Source organism: Sus scrofa, chromosome 13 (genome assembly GCF_054392235.1).
Source record: "Sus scrofa isolate SSC_HxYL_T2T_F1_AM1 chromosome 13, Sscrofa_HxYL_maternal_Yorkshire_Landrace_v2.0, whole genome shotgun sequence".
NCBI classification, from domain to species: domain Eukaryota; kingdom Metazoa; phylum Chordata; class Mammalia; order Artiodactyla; family Suidae; genus Sus; species Sus scrofa.
This window is the reverse complement of record NC_139395.1, coordinates 33,942,890-33,962,638: the sequence shown is the minus strand read 5'-3', so window position 1 is coordinate 33,962,638 and position 19,749 is coordinate 33,942,890. Positions and strand designations below refer to the sequence as shown.

The 19,749-nt window shown below is 42.2% G+C and overlaps 2 protein-coding genes across 10 annotated transcripts in view; one reads left to right on the top strand and one right to left on the bottom strand.

Annotated features, from left to right (window-relative positions):
• UBP1 (upstream binding protein 1) overlaps positions 1-19,749 on the top strand; it is a 72,635-nt gene that overhangs the window by 46,015 nt on the left and 6,871 nt on the right. For 3 of the 7 annotated variants that reach the window (XM_084987618.1, XM_084987617.1, XM_021071558.2), the window contains 7 exons: positions 2,089-2,241; positions 2,336-2,446; positions 11,277-11,380; positions 15,488-15,542; positions 15,781-15,874; positions 18,233-18,323; positions 19,021-19,130. In XM_084987618.1, the coding sequence (XP_084843744.1) occupies positions 2,089-2,241; positions 2,336-2,446; positions 11,277-11,380; positions 15,488-15,542; positions 15,781-15,874; positions 18,233-18,323; positions 19,021-19,130 (718 nt within the window). Of the gene's footprint in view, positions 1-2,088; positions 2,242-2,335; positions 2,447-2,877; positions 2,986-11,276; positions 11,381-15,487; positions 15,543-15,780; positions 15,875-18,232; positions 18,324-18,448; positions 18,562-19,020; positions 19,131-19,749 lie in introns of those variants that run through there. The other 4 variants (XM_084987616.1, XM_084987615.1, XM_084987619.1 and 1 more) reach the window with 3 other exon arrangements.
• FBXL2 (F-box and leucine rich repeat protein 2) overlaps positions 1,229-19,749 on the bottom strand; it is a 101,061-nt gene continuing 82,540 nt past the window's right edge. The window contains exon 17 of one of the 3 annotated variants that reach the window (XR_014822678.1): positions 1,229-2,796. The gene's annotated coding sequence lies outside the window, so the exon portion shown is untranslated. Of the gene's footprint in view, positions 2,797-17,392; positions 19,239-19,749 lie in introns of those variants that run through there. The other 2 variants (XR_014822676.1, XR_014822679.1) reach the window with 2 other exon arrangements.

Sequence of the window (19,749 nt, the reverse complement as noted above, 5' to 3'; positions counted from 1 at the left end):
TAATGTCCTTTATATACACACATACATGCACATGTGCAGTCTGTTAAATTGGAGTTAATCTACTAAATTCATCATTTATAAACTAACATATATAAAGACAATCTGATAGGTAAAACATTTACATATTACTGTTACCAGTAGTAGTAATAATCAAAATTTACATTGTTCTTAAAATGCATTTTTTTAACAAAAGCTGCTGTTTAAAAGAACATGACTGAAAAGAGTGTACAGTTTTTAAATTCTCTCTAGTTTTATTTTAAGATATTTTAATATTGATATTTTCAAGCCATCACAAAAGTAAGAGAATAATAGTGAATCCTCTCTGTGCCCAACACCTGGCTTCAACAGTTACTAGTAGTCCCCTCTTTTTAGTTTTGATAGAATACTTTAAAGCAACTCCCAGGCATTTCATTTCACCCAAGAATACTCAAAGAGATTGAGTTTTTTTTTAAACAAATATTATATATAAAATGAAGTCCACAGTAATTCTGTTACTCAGTATGTTCAAATTTGTAAGTGGCAGAATTAAAACTACTAAGTAGGTGATCTTTATGTAGAAAAGGAGAACCACTTAATTGCTAACCAGGCTACGTAGGCTCTAGTTTGTGGGAGCTGAAGAAAATCTTTAGTGTTTTGCATTTTCTTGATCATCGGGTAGTAGCCCACATCAGCTAATAATCATTAGGGCCATAGTTCATATTAGTTGAATATTTTCTTATATTGTTAATCTAACAGGGAAACTGGTCATGTGGTGAATGAGGGCACTATAAGAACCGGCCATGCATCTCAGGTTGTGCACAGTCTTTCTTAGTGCAGAGATCAGTTTTAACTTTGGAATATGTAGCTAGCAGAAATTACCAAAGTCTTATGTGGAGGGAAAATTAGACTAAAGATATACCAAGGCCTGTAACTTGAATCACTGCCTCATCTCATTGTTTTGTGATTTTTGTCTGTCTGGGTGTTTTTTTTTTTTTTTTTTTTTTGCTCTTTAAGGGCTGCACTTGCAGCACATGGAGGTTCCCAGGCTAGGAGTATAATTGGAGCTGTTGCTGCCGGCCTACATCACAGCCACAGCAACACCAGATCCGAGCCACGTCTGTGACCTATACCACAGCTCATGGCCATACAAGATCCTTAACCTACTGAGCAAGGCCAGGGATGGAACCCCCAACCTCATGGTTTCTAGTCGGATTCATTTCTGCCGCGCCACGATGGGAACTCCTGGGTGTTCTTTTTTTAAGCATGTGTCTACTTCATTTATGTCATCAAAGCAATAGATATTAAAGGCCTTCTATGTGCCAGACATTTATGGGTTTTTTTTTCCCCTCTATATTTGTTCCCCTTCAAATATATGATTCAGTCTTAAATAAGTATTCACTGTTCACTATTGGTTTTCCCCCAAAAGAAAGAGAAAAAGGGAAATGACCAGTTTTGTAACTGACCAGTTTTGTAACTAACCCTGTGAGGTATCCTAGAGCTGTCATGTGGTAGTGTTGGGAGAGGGGCAGCAGTGATGGCAGAGTTCAGGATCCTCAGTGAACTCTGAAGGGTTGGTGGGAGTGTTCAGATGGATGCAAGTGGAATGAGAATTGGGTTTTGTGCACTGAGGAAATTCCCTGGGCAAAGCATCACAAGAAGTAGGGTGATGGGCTGGAGTTGGGATGGTAGAGGGCAAACAGTGGGAGTTCTGAGTGATGAGTGATAACTGCTGTGGATTGAGCCACATGGAAGGCTTAGGACCAGGGTCTGAGAGCAGCAAACGGTCTTGGGGGGTGGGTAGGGGACGGACACAGGAAGTCTCTGTATTGATGTGCCCATGATTGGGATAAGGCCTGGCTTAGAGGAGAGGAACTGGATTGGGAAGAGCTTATTCCCAGAAAGTTCAGAAAGGCCCAGTTGGATTTGTGCAAGGAAAGCCACATGTTAAAAACAATCAGATATTTATGGAGATGTCTGGCTAATACATGGGAGTTCGTTTTAAAGGAGCTTGGCTTTATATTGGTGGCAGGACATCTGAAAAGGGAATGCAGTAGAAGGGTAATGAGTGGACAGGACTGTGAGTCCATCTCAGCTTGACCTGCTCTCTAGGTGCACTGCATCAGCACAGAATTTACTCCCAGGAAGCACGGAGGTGAAAAGGGAGTGCCTTTTAGGATCCAGGTTGACACCTTTAAGCAGAATGAAAATGGAGAGTACACAGATCATCTACACTCAGCTAGCTGCCAAATCAAAGTTTTTAAGGTAAGAGATGGAAACCAGGCTTTCAGTGAGGCCCAGTGTTTGTAAAGTGTTTGTCAGGAGCCTGATAGATGAAAAAGTCTGCTTTGTTTTTAAGCCTAAAGGTGCAGATAGGAAACAAAAAACAGATCGAGAAAAGATGGAGAAGAGAACTGCTCATGAGAAGGAGAAGTACCAGCCATCCTATGACACCACGGTCCTCACCGAGGTAATGCGGGCGCCACCCTGGTCCTGAGACGCCAGCCGTGCTTTCTGGCACCACCTCTGAGGATGAGTTTCACTGTGAAGGGTCTGGGAAGATTGGGTGGTAGATTGATATAATGTTCTTAGTGAAATTTGTGGGGGAAGTATTCTCTTTAAATTTGGGGGTTTTAATAGATTCATTTCCTGGGTGGGATCTTGAATGAAGATGCTGAAATCCCAATCAGGTCTCAGAAACAGACCTTAAAAACCTCGAAGTTGGCAAGAGATTAAGTCGGGGCCCAGAATGTCCGATGTTTGTCACTGCTGGGGTTTTGCATCTTCTTTACCTTTGAATCTGCTAGTCATTTAAATGGGCTGCAGAGACATAAAACAGGGTATTAGATCTTTCTTTGTATAATGAAAAGACATTGATCCCAATCTTTGGTGTTTGTCCAGATGAGGCTTGAGCCTATAATTGAAGATGCAGTTGAACATGAGCAGAAAAAGTCCAGCAAGCGGACTTTGCCAGCAGACTACGGTGATTCTCTGGCAAAGCGAGGCAGTGTAAGGGGCTTCTGCTTCTCTTTTCATTGTGCAAGAAACCTTGTGCAGTGTTAGATATAGGACCAACTTCTACTGAAAAGTAAAGCCAAATTTGTTTTTGATGTTCTTGATTTAATTTGCTTTTGTTTAGACTTCCTGCTTTCTGTTTATTCCTCACTGAGGAAAATTTCCTAAATCTAACACTTTGGAGCCAAGTTGACCATTTTGGGTGGTTTTGGAGGGAAAAATGGCACTCAGAAATGTGGTCCCTCCCTATTTCCTTCTTCTCCCTCTCCCTCCCTCTCCTTTGCACACATGCTTCCTTTAAGAGCACTGAAATTAATTGAAAATACTTTCTGTAGTAAAATAGTTAGAATTTTTGTGTGATGTAAAAAGTTTTGTTTTCTCATGTGTGTAACTGGTAAGAATATTTAGAGAAAGTATAGCAGCAAGCTTGACATGAACATATGCAATACTTTGTGTCACATTTCCCTGCATGTAGAATAAGAATGTGTGTCTGTCTGTGCTTTTAAAAGCCTGTTTGGCAGCACTGGTAGAAAAACAATCTTTGACTGTGTTAGTATTTCCTTTTTGCACCTGCATTATGACCTTATGCTTCATGCCAGAATAATGCACCTTGCTGCACCCCGCCCTGGTCCCCCCAGTGTGCATTCCAGGGTGGGAATGGTTGAATATAAGCTTTGTTAGCTTGGGTAGAGCAGATCTTTGTTCATGACACAACTCTTCATCAAACAGTTGACAAATGACTATACTGTTATATGTAAACTTAGATCATTTGTATACCCATAGTAAGTGTGAAAGAGAGCATTAATTATTTTAAAATAACCATCATCATGTGTATTAATGGCTACTCTATTCATCATTGAAGTGTTTAAACTATATCAAGGTATCAAAAATGGAATTTTCACTCTAATACATGAATCTGAAATTGTCTGTAGACTTTGAACGTCACAGGCACTATCCCAGGAACATCATTGAATGAAAATATTTTAAATGCTTTTATATGTAGTAAAACTAAAAATGTCCTCCTGAGTGGAGGGGGAGCATACATGTTGCATTTTCTTTAACTGGGTTTTTTGGATTCAAATCAAAGGTTGTAAAGAACAACTGTATACTCCTTCCCCCAAATATCTGTTCCTCCAATTTTATGTTTTTATTCTCTTCTGATTTCCCAGCTGAAGACCCACAGATGGTTCTTAGTAGATTTTGGGGGGAGACCCTGGTAACTCAAATCACTTTTCCCCTCTTGTTATAAACTAATTAAAAGGAATGCATTCTGATAATTTGTAAATTAAACAAATCTGTTATAGCCCAGGGCTAATCTGAAGATGGTAGAATTGTTGGTAAATTATTAATGAATCTTAAGTCTAAAGTATGCAAAACATCAGCAGTTCACTGGCCTGGGATTTCACATCTTCTTAGTGTGTATTGCATGCTACCCCCGGCTGCATTTGATTTGGTTAAGATGTTTCTGGGGTGGTTAGAGCTCTTCTTGGGAACCCGTTCCTTAAAAAAAAGGTAGAGATTAATCCCCTAAAAAAGAAAGTCCTATGGCGTTTTGTATATTTCATCAAGTGCCTGAAAAGAAGGCCAGCAATTCTGATAGTTACAGTTGGCTTTGAGCAGAAAGGGATAGCCAGACTCACCTTTTCAAGTTCACAGGTGCTGTGTGAAATGATCCTTCACTGAATAGAGGCAGCACTGTAGGTTCCCAGGAGCCACAGCACAACCAAACCCCTAGTGTCTCTGTTGGTCTTTGCATCTGAGCTATATTTTATCAGGCTGCCAGTATCTACATTCTGCAGTGGGTCTTCATTTTTTTTTTTTTAATTTTATAATGATTTTTATTTTTTCCATTATAGCTAGTTTATGGTGTTCTGTCAATTTTCTACTTACAGTATGGTGACCCAGTTACACATACATGTATACATTCTTTCTACTCACATTATCATGTTCCATCATAAGTGACCAGATATAGTTCCTAGTGCTATACAGCAGGATCTCATTGCTTATCCAGGGTCTTCATTTTCTATTCTGCCTGGGGAAGGACTCTGCACCAAAACTATGCAGTGCACCAAAACTATGCAGTGCACCAAAACTATGCAGGCAGGCCAGTGTTGCTGGAGCTTTAATGAATTAGACTGTTAAGTTGCTTAATTATATAGATAGAAAAGAATGGCAAAGCGGAAGAAACACTTCGAAAATATCATTGGTATGCTTTTATCCTTATGGGTAAGACTGTAAGAGAAACCTAAAAAAAATCCAGGTGGGAGAGAGTCTTGGTGTTTCATCCAGCCTGGCCATTTAAGAACCTGGAATTGGAGTTCCCATTGTGGCCAGGAGAAACGAATCCGACTGGGAACCATGAGGTTGTGGGTTTGATCCCTGGCTTCACTCAGTGGGTTAACGATCCGGCATTGCCCTGAGTTGTGGTGTAGGTTGCAGACACAGCTTGGATCCTGAGTTGCTATGGCTGTGGCATAAGCTGGCAGCTATAGCTCCAATTAGACCCCTAACCTGGGAACCTCCATGTGCCTGAGGTGCAGCACTAAAAAAAAAAAAAAAAAAAAAAGACTAAAAAAAAAAAAAAGAAGAACCTGGAATCAGTTGTTTTCTAAAAGTAGAGGCCTCCCAACAGGGCCAGTTTTTGTTGATTGCTAGTTTTCAAGTGTTCAGCGAAACAAGTCTCTTATTTGTTGGGCAAGTTTAGATGTGTAAAAGTCAAATCGATATCTTTATGGAGTTTCAGTAAATTTGGTGTCTTTGGAGTTCCCATCATGGTGCAGTGGAGATAGTCTGACTAGGAACCATGAGGAACCTGGCCTTGCTCAGTGGGTTAAGGATCTGGCGTTGCCATGAGCTGTGGTGTAGGTCACAGATGCGACTCGGATCTGGTGTTGCTGCGGCTGTGGCGTAGGCCAGCTGCTGCAGCTCCAATTAGACCCCTAGCCTGGGAACCTCCATATGCCACTGGTGCGGCCCTAGAAAAGACAAAAAACCAAAAAAGAAAAAAAAAATGGTGTCTTTGCTGAACTATGTGCCATGCCAATTTGGAGTTGTTGATGGCTTAATTTCCTCAGTTAAACTGCTGGCAGTAATTACCAAAGCAAATATGGGAGACTTGACATTAAAAGGTTTATGCTGTTTATGCATGTTTTGCTATTTTTTGTAATGTTTTGTTTCTGGGGAAAGTTGTGTCACAGGAATGTTTTCCAAGTAGTGCAGGTGACTGAGCATGTGACACCTACAAGTTATGAGACCTGTCAGTTGGCTCACAGAGTCTTGAGTCCCTTAATCTAGGTAAGTTGGGGGAGGTACTACTCTGTAAGATGAGAAAAAACCCAAAGGCCCTTGATAAAATGAATGGGCGTTGTGTAAAATGTCATTTATAGTGAAATTGGTAGAACGTGCGGTGGGTTTAGCAGTGTATTCCAGCCAGATTGGATTTCTTGTGGGTTTTGTTTGTTTTGGCCACGCCCACAGCATGTAGAAGTTCCCCAGCCAGGGATCAAACCCAGGCTACAGCCATGACCTGAACCACTGCAGTGGTAACACCTGATCTTTAACCCACTGTGCCACAAAGGAATCCCCAGATTGGATTTCTCTTTTTGAAAGTTGATAATAGTTGAAATATTAAATCTGCGGTCAGTTCCCCCATTTTTGAGTGGGTACCTACCTAATGGGTAGTCGTAAAGGAGGTTAAGATTCTGGGATTTCTGTTTTATTTTCCTCTTTCCATGCTTCTGATGGGCGTCAGACTTGTTCTTTGAAGCACTTGTAACCCTTGGAAAGACTTGGTTTCTACTTTTAGAATCCTTCATACTAGTGGTCTTGACTTCACACAAAAGAATATTGAAAAAGAATATAATATATACTCTCTTGCACGTTTTTAGATAGACAACTGAAAGTTTTCATTGTAAATTTAAATAGTTGCAAAGAAGACAGTTTCTGACATAGCGAATACTTGTATTTCAGTTTAGGTGAAACCGTCTTATTACTGTTTGTCATGTACCCTGTGCAGTCTAAATGCCATAGCAGTTTGATGCCCATTGTGGTTGTCTGAAATTCTACTCTGCTCTTCTTTCTTGAACTTCTGTTTTCTCTTTCACTCCCCTTAAATAATTTTGTCTTCATAGGACATTATTTATTTATTTTTTTTTTCCTGCTGTACAGCATGGGAGCCAAGTTACTCTTACATGTATACATTTTTTCCCCCAACCCTTCCTTCTGTTGCAGTGTAAGTATCTAGACATAGTTCTCAATGCTATTCAGCAGGATCTCCATGTAAATCCATTCCAAGTTGTATCTGATAACCCCAAGCTCCTGATCCCTCCCACTCCCGCCCTGTCCTGTCGGGCAGCCACAAATCTATTCTCCAAGTCCATGATTTTCTTTTCTGAGATGTTCATTTGTGCTGGATATTAGATTCCAGTTATGAGTGATATCATATGGTATTTGTCTTTGTCTTTCTGACTCATTTCACTCAGTATGAGATTCTCTAGTTCCATCCATGTTGCTGCAAATGGCATTATGTCATTCTTTTTTATGGCTGAGTAGTATTCCATTGTGTATATACCACATCTTCCGAATCCAATCATCTGTCGATGGACATTTGGGTTGTTTCCATGTCTTGGCTATTGTGAATAGTGCTGCAATGAACATGCGGGTGCATGTGTATCTTTTAAGTAGAGTTTTGTCCGGATAGATGCCCAGGAGTGGGATTGCAGGTTCATATGGAAGTTCCATGTATAGATTTCTAAGGTATCTCCAAACTGTTCTCCATAGTGGCTGTACCAGTTGACATTCCCACCAACAGTGCCGGAGGGTTCCCTTTTCTCCACAGCCCCTCCAGCACTTGTTATTTGTGGATTTATTAATGATGGCCATTCTGACTGGTGTGAGGTGGTATCTCATGGTAGTTTTGATTTGCATTTCTCTTATGATCAGCGATGTTGAGCATTTTTTCATGTGTTTGCTGGCCATCTGTATATCTTCTTTGGAGAACAGTCTATTCAGGTCTTTTGCCCATTTTTCCATTGATTGATTGGCTTTTTTGCTGTTGGGTTGTATAAGTTGTTTAGATATTCTAGAGATTAAGCCCTTGTTGGTTGCATCATTTGAAACTATTTTCTCCCATTCTGAAAGTTGTCTTTTTGTTTTCTTTTGGGTTTCCTTTGCTGTGCAAAAGCTTTTCAGTTTGATGAGGTCCCATGGGTTTATTTTTGCTTTGATTTCTATTGCTTTGGGAGACTGCCCTGAGAAAATATTCATGATGTTGATGTCAGAGAGTGTTTTGCCTATGTTCTCTTCTAGGAGTTTGATGGTGTCCTGTCATATATTTAAGTCTTTCAGCCATTTGGAGTTTATTTTTGTGCATGGTGTGAGGGTGTGTTCTAGTTTCATTGCTTTGCATGCAGCTGTCCAGGTTTCCCAGCAATTCTTGCTGAATAGACTTTCTTTTTCCCATTTTATGTTCTTGCTTCCCTTGTCAAAGATTAATTGACCATAGGTGTCAGGGTTTCTTTCCGGGTTCTCTCTTCTGTTCCATTGGTCTGTCTGTCTGTTTTGATACCAGTACCACACTGTTTTGATGACTATGGCTTTGTAGTATTTCTTGAAGTCTGGGAGAGTTATGCCCCCTGCTTGGTTTTTGTTTCTCAGGATTGCTTTGGCGATTCTGGTCTTTTGTTGTTTCATATAAATGTTTGGATTGTTTGTTCTAGTTCTGTGAAAGATGTCATGGGTAATTTGATAGGGATTGCATTGAATCTGTAGATTGCTTTGGGTAGTATGGCCATTTTTACAATATTGAGTTTTCTAATCCATGAACATGGAATATCTTTCCATTTCTTTACATCTTCTTTAATTTCTTTGATTAAAGTTTATAGTTCTTAGCATATAAGTCCTTTACCTCCTTGGTCAGGTGTATTCCGAGGTATTTGATTTTGTGAGGTGCAATTTTAAAAGGTATCGTATTTTTGTATTCCTTTTCTAATATTTCATTTCTGGTATACAGAAATGCGACTGACTTCTGAATGTTAATCTTCTATCCTGCTGCTTTGCTGAATTTATTAATCAGTTCAAGTAGTTTTGGGGTTGAGTCCTTAGGGTTTTCTATGTATAGTATCATGTCATCTGCGTACAGTGACAGTTTTATCTCTTCTCTTCTTATATGGATGCCTTTTATTTCTTTTGTTTGTCTGCTTGCTGTGGCTAGGACTTCTAAAACCATGTTGAATAGCAGTGGTGAGAGTGGGCATCCCTGTCTTGTTGTAGATTTAAGTGAGAAGGCTTTCAGTTTTTCTCCATTAAGTATTATATTTGCTATGGGTTGGAAATCTTTTAATGATCACCCTAATTGCTTTTTTTTTTTTTTTCTTTTTTTTTCCCTTTTTTGGCCTCCCTGTGGCATATATGGAGTTTCTAGGCCAGGGGTCAGATCTGAGCCACAGTCATGAGCTACACTGCAGCTGTGGCAGTGGCAGTGCTGGATCCTTTCCCCACTGTGTGGGGCTGGGAATAGAACCTGCATCCTAGCACTCCAGAGATGCCACTGATCCCATTGTACCATAGTGGGAACTCCTCACACTAATTAATTTTTTACAACAAACTTATATAAATCGAAATTTAATTTTTAAAGTTTCCAATGGCCATAAGGCTTAGGTCAGTTGAAGAATTCAAAACTTGTTATTTGTACCAGTTTATCAAAACAGCAAATCATACAAATTTTGATGAATAAATGTTAAGTATATAAATAAAAATGTTACTGGAAATGCCTCTTGAATGATGAGTCGGGGTAGAATGTATTTATAGATTTTTTTTTAATAAATAAGATAAACTTTATTGAGATGTATTTATTTTTCTTTCAGCAGTATCATTCAGATCTTGGGATCTCCTTCCTTTGACCCAAATCCCAATGATCTATTTTTATATGATCTGATAATTTATTTCACTGTCAGGTGACAAGATGTCCTCCTTGCTTTTTTTGAAAGCAAAGAATTGAAAACTCCCCGACACACATAAGAATGCTGTGGAGTCATGTACGTTTAGTATCTCTCCTAATGTCTTTGAATGGTCTTTTACTTGGTTTTTGGTAGTCTTATAACCCATAGCCATGGTGAGAGAGGATGTCGTTTTTTCTTGTATGTAATGGGAGAAAAGCGATTATGAAAGGGGACCCTTGGAACTGAGGGAACTGGCAGTTTTAGAAAGACCACCCATGGAAGAAATGTGTTCCCTCCGTCCTCAGCATTTGAGACCACCCTGGCCTGCTCAGCATATGCCGTTGGCTTTGGCTTTTTCAGTACTCCTAAGTGTAATAGTTAATGTGTCTTTGCTCTGTTTTTGATCAGAATTGTGCCAAGGGCTGAAAAATATTTCAATTCATCCTACCCCTTCCAAATAATATAAGTGGTAAAACATAAATAGATAGGTAGATGTACCCAGGCAGTACCATCCACAGCTGATGTATTTTGGTGTTGGGCCTATCTCATCTTACTTGGGGATGAGTATTAATCTTATAGAGGCTGAGGAAGTACATGGGTGCTGGTGAGGCTGCTCCTCAGGGAAGAGGACAGAAAGCACTAGGTGAGACAGAGCCACCATCCTTGTCACCATGCCTCATCAGGTGTTGCTTCTGAATCCTTTCTTGCCTTTGCTGTTCTTTTTTGTTGTTGTTTTGTTTTTGTCTTTTCTCGGACCGCACCCACGGCATATGGAGGTTCCCAGGCTAGGGGTCTAATTGGAGTTGTAGCCGCTGGCTACAGCCACAGCCACAGCCATTCAGAATCTGAGCCGCGTCTGCGACCCACACCACAGCTCACAGCAATGCCGGATCCTTAACCCACTGAGCAAGACCAGGGATTGAACCCGCAACCTCATGGCTCCTAGTCGGATTTGTTAACCGCTGTGCCACGACGGGAACTCCAGCCTTTGCTGTTCTTTAAACCTTGATAGGTACATCCTGGGGAATTGGTGAAGCGGGAGGTGAAGTTTCTCAAAAGTACATTGTACTTAAGCATCCATTTCAAACGCTTCATAAATGTTTGCTGCTGTCATCACTTCAGGTCCCCTCTGAGATTAGTCAATGTCTAGATGCACACAGCAGATAACATTTTTCCTTGCCACATGGAAGTCCATTTGATATGTTTCTGTGAGGTTGCTTGATGAATGTTAGGTGTCTTGTGTTTCATAATCTTGCATTTGGCCAGACTAGAGAGTGAATTACAGGAATATTTCTCCTATATAATTTTAGAAGTGTATCATTAATTGACTTTTGTTTCTATCCTCAGTGTTCTCCATGGCCTGATACCCCCACAACCTACGTGAACCACAGCCCATCCCCAGCGCCTACCTTCTCATCCCCACCACAGAGCACGTGCAGCGTCCCAGACAGGTATTGCGTGAGTGCCATGTGCCAGGGCCCAATAGTGCCCACGCTTCGTCAGCTCCCTTTTTCACAAGTTACAGCAGCCTCCCTTTTTGTATATCTGGTGTATGTAGTCATTAGAAGTAGCCTTTTCAGAGGAAAATTGTCTTTTCTTCCCCTTTTAGCCTTTTTGCTCCTAGCTCCTTGTGTCTCACACATTCACAGCCATGGAAATTGTAGAAAAGGGTGCGTTTTCAAGATACGTTTTTTTTTTTTGCCATTTCTTGGGCTGCTCCCACGGCATACGGAGGTTCCCAGGCTAGGGGTCTAATCAGAGCTATAGCCACCAGCAACGCGGGATCCGAGCCGCGTCTGCAACCTACACCACAGCTCACGGCAACGCCGGATCCTTAACCCACTGAGCAAGGGCAGGGACCGAACCCGCAACCTCATGGTTCCTAGTCGGATTCGTTAACCACTGAGCCACGACGGGAACTCCTCAGGATACATTCTTTGTGAGATAAAACAAAATTAATGGGGTTCATGGCTAGAAAAGGACAGTGAGTTGTTAAGATGAAACTGTGACTTGAATGTGTCAGGATTGCATTGACTTAAATGCTCACCATGTCAAATAAGAACTGTTTTCTATTTCTTCTCCCTTCCAAAGACACACTCTTTTTTTTTTTTTTTTTTAAGGTAAGTCTTTAAACTTGAAGGACTTTTGAATTTCTAAAGACTTACTCTGGTTTAGAAATGGGAGTGGTAGCTTTGTTCATCCTGTTACTGACCCTAACTGTTGGCTGCTGGTCATTGGTGCCTGGTGGGTTGGGGCGGCATGGGAAATGGAGCAGGGGATGTGTTCCTTCCCAGGCGCAGGAATTCATGCTGAGTAGGTCAGATCAGAAGGTCCCTACCCTTAAGGAAATTTTTTGCTGAGAAGGAAAATTAGGAAAGTTAAAGGACTAAAAGGAAAGAGTTCTGTTTTTATTTTTATTTATTTATTTATTTTGTCTTTTTCTCATTTCTAGGGCCGCATCCACGGCATATGGAGGTTCCCAGGCTAGGGGTCGAATTGGAGCTACAGCTGCCGGCCCATACCACACAGCCACAGCAACACCAGATCCAAGCCGCGTCTGGGACCTATACCATAGCTCACAGCAACGCTGGATCCTCAACCCACTGTTCGAGGCCAGGGAGCAAACCTGCAACCTCATGGTTCCTAGTCGGATTTGTTAACCACTGAGCCCCGACAGGAACTCCTTTTTTGGGGGGGTGGGGAAGGGGGGTTCTCATTTTTATACTTCAGTCATGCTGACAAGGTATGCCTTACTCAGGCTGCCATAACATTTAAAAACCACAGACTGGCTCTTAAACAGTAGGAATTCAGAGTTCCCGTTGTGGCTTAGAAGGTTACGAACCCAATTACTATCCATGAGGATGTGAGTTCAATCCCTGGCCTTGCTCAGTGGGTTAACAATCCGGCGTTGCTGGGATCTGTGGTGTAGGTTGCAGACGTGGCTCAGATCTGGTGTTGCTGTGGCTGTGGCATGTGCCCCAAGCTGCAGCTGCAGCTCCATTTCAACCCCTAGCCTAGGAGCTCTTATATGCCGCAGGTACTGCCCTGAGGGAAAAAAAAAGGAAGAAAAAATAGAAATTCATATGTTATGGTGCTGAAGACCCCACAGGGTCAGGATTTGGTGAGGAATCTCTTTGGGGTTGCAGACTGCAGGCCTGTGTCCTCATGCAGTGGAAAGCAGACTCTTTTCTCACGACTCATGAGAAGTGTCACTGATCCCATTCCTGGGGCTCCACCCTTAAGGTTTCATCTAACACTCTTTACTTCCCATAGGCCCCACCTCCTAATACTGTCAGTACTTGTCCATCACATTGCGGGTAAGGCTTCCAGCTGAATTTTGAGGGAACACAAACATTCAGTCTGTAACAGGGTCTGGTGAGAAAACAAATTAAGCCATGCCTTTTCCCTGAAGAGATGGTAATTCTGACGAGGCAGCCTATTTCCATGCAGGTGATTATCCCTCGAGAGTAGGAGGCCACTCTGGCACCAGCGTGTTACCATGTAGGGGACTGAATAAACTTAGAAAATGATGACAGGAGTTCCCATCATGGCTCAGTGGTTAACAAGTCCAACTAGGAACCATGAGGTTGTGGGTTTGATCCCTGGCTTTGCTCAGTGGGTAAAGGATCTGGCATTGCTGTGAGCTGTGGTGTAGGTCTCAGACACAGCTCAGATCCTGCGTTGCTGTAGGTGGCGTAGGCCGGTGGCTACAGCTCCGATTAGATCCCTAGCCTGGGAATATCAATATGCCACAGGAGTGGCCCTAGAAAAGGCAAAAAGACAAAAAAAAAAAAGAAAAAGAAAACGATGACAGTTTTAGAGATGACCTGTGAATTCTTGACACACTGGTTGACCAGATAATTGCTGATAGCCTGCTGTGTGCCCAGCACGGACTAGGGTGCTGTGATATGTAAGTGAAGGAAAGCTCTGTCCCAAGAGCTAGTCCTAGTGGGTGGAGAAGGATGGTAAATAATCAACATGATAAACCAAAGAAATTGAGGTACACAGGCTAAGAAGGAACCAGGAATGAGGCCGCACCCACCCTGAAGCCACCTCGTGTTCATTTTCCCTTGGAAACATGAGGATGGTGGCACAAGTTTCTTTTGTTCTCTTGAATTTCACCCTCTTTAATCACAGATAAATGTATACATTAAAATGTATTCATTAAAGGGATATTATTTACTATTTTGGCTTAGGATCATTATATCATTTCTTTTTTTTTTTTTGGCTTTTGGCTTTTTGCTATTTCTTGGGCCGCTCCCTCGGCATATGGAGGTTCCCAGGCTAGGGGTCGAATCAGAGCTGCAGCCACTGGCCTATGCCAGAGCCACAGCAACACTGGATCCGAGCCACATCTTCGACCTACACCACAACTCACGGCAACGCCGGATCGTTAACCCACTGAGTAAGGCCAGGGATTGAACCCACAACCTCATGGTTCCTAGTCGGATTCGTTAACCACTGCGCCATGACGGGAACTCCCATTATATCATTTCTTATAGCTCATTATTAAAGTAGATTTTTTTCCTTTTTTTGCTTTTTGGGGCTGTGTGGCACATGGTAATTCCCAGGCTAGTGGTCACATTGGATCTGCAGCTGCTGGCCTATGCCATAGCCACAGTCACGCCAAATCTGAGCTGCATCTGTGACCTACACCGCAGCTTACGGCAACGCCAGATCCTTAACCCACTGAGAGAGACCAGGGATCGAACTTGCAACCTCATGGACACTAGTCAGGTGCATTACCACTGAGCCACAGTAGGAACTCTAAAGTAGACTTTTGCAGTTATTTTCAACTGTTTATCGTTTTTTTTTTTAAAGAAAGTTAATTTTTATTAATTTATTTTTTAGGGCTGCACCTGTGGCATATGAAAGTTCCCGGGCTGAGGTTGACCAGGCAGCTGCAGGCCTACAGCACAGCCACAAAGGATCCGAGCCACATCACCGCATGGCAGCACTGGATCCTTAACCCACTGAACAGGGCCAGGGATCTGAACCCACATCCACATGGAGACAATAATATTGGGTTCTTAACCTGCTGAGCCACAATGGAAACTCCTCAACTGTTTATCTTATTTGATTCTCGTATTTTTTTTTCCTAACTGAAATGAATGAGTATCCTTCATTTTCCTAGTACACCTGGAAATGACTGGAGCCTTTTTATTTCATGAAACTTGAATTCTTTTTCTTTTTTTTTCTGTGTTTTTGGCCATACCTGGGGCATATGTAAATTCCCCAGGCCAGGGATTGAACCTGCGCCACAGCAGCAACCCAAGCCACTGCAGTGACAATGCCAAATTTTTAGTCCACTGCACCGTAAGTGAACTCCGTGAAACTTGAATTTTTTTTTACTAGAATAGATGGAGGAGGAGAAGGCACAAATTGAATGTCTTCTGTGTCTTAATCTTATTCACTCCCTGACTAGTTGTGCATACATTCTTTTTGCATATTTACATTGCTCTGTCCCACAGTATTGTTTTAAACTCTCCTAGTTTAATAGCTTTTAATGTCTTGTTAAATTTTTAATGTTATAATCATCCTTCCCTCCTTCTCCCCAGCAATTCTTCTTCCCCAAATCATCAGGGAGATGGAGTTTCACAGGCCTCTAGTGAAGTAAGTATCTTTTCTTTAAAGCTATTATGCTCTCAGGGTCCTGCATTTTGCAGCCTCTGACAGAGGTTCATGTCACTGAATAGCCACAACCCCTGGGCTCTTCCTGGGCATTTTAAACTTTAAACCTGGAGGATTTCTGTGTTTCGTTTAAATATTCTTCTCTGTAACATTCCAGTGACTATTTTTTTGGTAACCTTGAATTGTTTCTTCTATTTATGTTCATTTTCTTTGTTAATAGCAACTGCAGCCTTCAGCCACAATCCAGGAAACACAACAATGGCTGCTCAAAAACAGATTCTCTTCCTATACAAGACTGTTCTCCAATTTTTTAGGTATGTTTGTGTTGTTTACTTGTTCTGTATTTTCAGTAGCCCTAATTTTTTTGGAAATAACTGTAAATAGATTCCTAAGCGTATGGCAGAATTTGTATAGGGAAGTCCTGTGTACCTGTCCCCCAGTGTCCTCACTGGTAAGCTCTTGCAGACTTACGATACAGTTTCAAAATAGGAACTCAATACTGTTTCAACAGTTTTACATGCCCATATTTTTGTTTAGGTATGTATAGTTAATAACTTTTTATTTGATAATAATTTTTGCTTTATGTACAAGTTCATAGAACCACCACCAGCATGTGTGTGCACATCCTTAACCCACATTCAGAGCTGGACACAAACTAACATGCTCACGAATACTGGTCAGGTTCTTAACCCACTGAGCCACAACTACTGAAAAGTGCCTCCCAGAGAGGGTCAGAGCAAGAAGCCTCCCTCTCCTTGCTTTTTCTACTGTGCGGATGCTCACAGGGGAAGGAAATGGCAGAAGGCCAAGCCACAGTGGTCACTGCTCACAGGGAAGAGCTCAGAACTAAAAACACAAATCTGTCTGACAGAGCAGTAACCTGGGGCCACCTTGTGCCCCAGCTGGTGTTGCCCTGTGCTGTGCTCCTCATCTGTCTCCCGATACAGGCACTAAAATTTTAAGTCAGTTTTTTCACAGTTAATCATAAAAATGTGGATTCCCACCTAGGGAATGACTTTCAGCCAAAACTTTAGACAGACAAAGACTACCTGGGGAATGGCTAATGACAGCATAAGCACAGCATACAGGGCTGATGTCATAGGAAACCAATTTCTTTGTGAAACCAAGTTTTCCTCTATGCCAACTGTGTGCATACAATGTTCCGTCCTCATAAAAGGCTCAAGCCGTATCTGCATGGTTCCATAGCACTGTGGGCCAAGGACAGCTGGCTGCACTTTGCTGCGGCCTGGCATTTCACAGGATGAGGTGGCAGGACACGTTATGAAGTATTCTTTAGGAAAGGGTCCCAGGGCCATGTTTGGGAAATGCTGCCCCTGATATTTCTATTACTGTCCCTCCAAGCAGTCTTCTTATTGTACCACTTGGAAGAAGCACTGCTTGGTCCTTTTAAAAATTCCATCTAAATACTCCCTTAGCTTATTAGGTAAGAAAAACTTAAGTCTATAAAATCCATATTCTGTAATACTACAGAGCATTAAAGGGGAACACACTTCTGCTACAACAGTAGTTTTGGCTCAGTGGATTAAGAACCTGACCAGTATTCGTGAGGACACAGGTTCAATCCCTGGCCTCACTCAGTGGGTTAAGGATCCGGCATTGCCGTGAGCTGTGGCATGGGTTACAGATGTGGCTTGAATCATGAGATGCTGTGGCTGTAGCATAGGCTGGCAGCTGCAGTTCTGATTTGATCCCTAGCCTGAGAACTTCCATATGCCACAGGTGTGGCCATAAAAAGAAAAAAAAAGACTGTTGCTACAACATCTTGGATAGAGGCAAAGGCATTATGCTGAGCAAAAAAAAAAAGTAACATACGTATGATTCCATTTATATAACACTGTCAAAATGACAAAAATCAGAGGCAGTAAACAGATGAATGGTTGCCAGATATTAGGGATGGTGGAGGAGGGGTACTAGGTAATTAGGGAGACCCCTGTGGCAAGATTCTGTCTCCTAATTTTGGTGGTGGTGAAATGCCAAAATGACTAGCCTTTGTCTCCCTCTCCCCACTCCGTTTCTGTTCTGTTTTAAAGCATAGACTAGATATCATGTCATTTACACTTACCAAGTGTTTATGGGGAAATCTTAAGTATAAGATGCAATTCTCTGCCATGTTTTTGTAGCAAAACTGGCTGCTGTGACAGAATTGTGTTACAGAATGTTCAATTGGACATAGCATGTTATAGTGTAAAAAGGGTTAGTGTTAGCTCTTCTGCCAACTGTGTGACTTTGGGCAGGTTTCCAAAACTGACTTGCATTTCTTCCTTCCTTGAGTTAAAGATTGGTCTGATGATCTCAAGATGGATTGTCTGGTGTCAGAGTCACATTTCTCCACATAACCACAACCCAGCCAAAATAAGGCAGGCAGTGCAGTCCTGTACTGGGAACAGGGTCCTGTCTGCCGTGCTCATTGCCCTGATTTACCAGCTTCTGGGCTTCTGGAGCTCCTTCCTGGCATAGGGAGGGAGGGAGGACCAGTATTCTCTTTGGTTCCAAGGGAAGGGGGTGTGCTGTTCATGTGTGTGGGTAGGCAGAGGAGACCTGCAGTGGATTTGAAGGATGTTTAACTGTGAAGACATGCTATCAAGCAGCCAGTACTGCTGGCTCTCTTCTTATTTCCTTGAGAGTATTCTCTTTAATCATCTCTTTTCCAGGTGCCGACTTACTAAAACTGACAAAGGAGGATCTAGTACAGATTTGTGGTACAGCCGATGGGATTCGGCTTTATCATTCACTGAAGTCCAGGTAAAAAATGCTGTGTTGGAAAGGAGTTGTCCTCTTGAAACAAGATTGTGCCTTCTTTGCGTTCCCCGGGCGGCGTGGGCCGGGGCGCCGTGCTCACGAGGAGACTGTTTTGTGTACACCTTCAGGCAGGCACTGATGAGGGCAGAGGTAGACTAAGGCTGTAGAAATGCACTGGGCAGGACTGAGTTCTTGAAGACGACTGGGTTTGTTGCCAAGAAAACAAACTTCTCACGTAGGTGAGCGCTACAGAATCTCTGGTTTTCAAGGTCATATCACACTACTAAACAGTTATTAAACATGTAAATTTCTAATTGTGAATTAAAATAATAGAACTGTAAACTTGTGCTGGCTTTTAAGATCCATTTACTATTTTGATATTTCTAGACTTGTGCTGTGAGAATTCCATTAAAGCTGAATCTTACTGATTTTAAATTGCTGACTTAATCTTGAAACTTAAATTTACCAGTATCTGACAGACCCTCTCAGTGGTTGAGTGTGGATCGTCAGATTAGACTACCTGTAATAGTTGGTGTGAGGTGTGTGTTTTCATATATATGTATATTTTTTTAGTAAACGATTTCGTATGATGAAGTAACTTTGTCCAGTTCACTTCAGGAAGTAGACCCTGGAGTCTTGTAGCTGTTGCTTGCGCATGCGGCCCTCCTGCCAGCTCACAAGCACCATCTTCTGGTTGCAGGTCGGTGCGGCCCCGCCTGACCCTCTATGTCTGCCGCGAGCAGCCAGTGCAGCAGGGGCAGCAGCAGGCAGCTGGTGGTGGGGGCGACAGCAGCAGCGCCACGCCCTACGGTGGGTATGGGAGGTGGGTGCCCTTCTGAGATGGGCTTTGCAGGACTTCTGCCGGGTGGGGACTGCATGGTGATCTCTTTCTCATGTGGCCTTCTATGCGAGAAATACCTAACAAGGAAAAGACCACCCTGAATGCGCTGGGGTTTTGCTTTTTAATTATTTTTTCTTTGGTCTTTTTAAGGCCGCACCTGAGACACATGGAGGTTCCCAGGCTGGGGGTCAAATCAGAGCTATAGCTACCGGCCTCTACCACAGCCACAGCAGCACTGGATCTGAGCCATATTTGCAACCTACACCACAGCTCACAGCAAGGCTGGATCCTTAACCCACTGAGTGAAGCCAGGGATCAAACAAACCCACGTACGTCCTCATGGATACTAGTTGGGTTTGTTAACCACCAAGCCACAACGGGAACTCCAGTTTTGCTTTTTTAAAATCTTAGATTTACTAAAATGATGACTAGAACATTGGTGGCTTGGGAAGAAAGCATTGATGGGAGTGGGGGGCTTCTTCTACATTTTTCCCATTTTACTGACGTCGTAAAATCTTTATAACATGTTCAAAGATGCATGTGGGGAAAATATTCCCATTTTTAATTTTTTTTCTTTTTATAGCCACA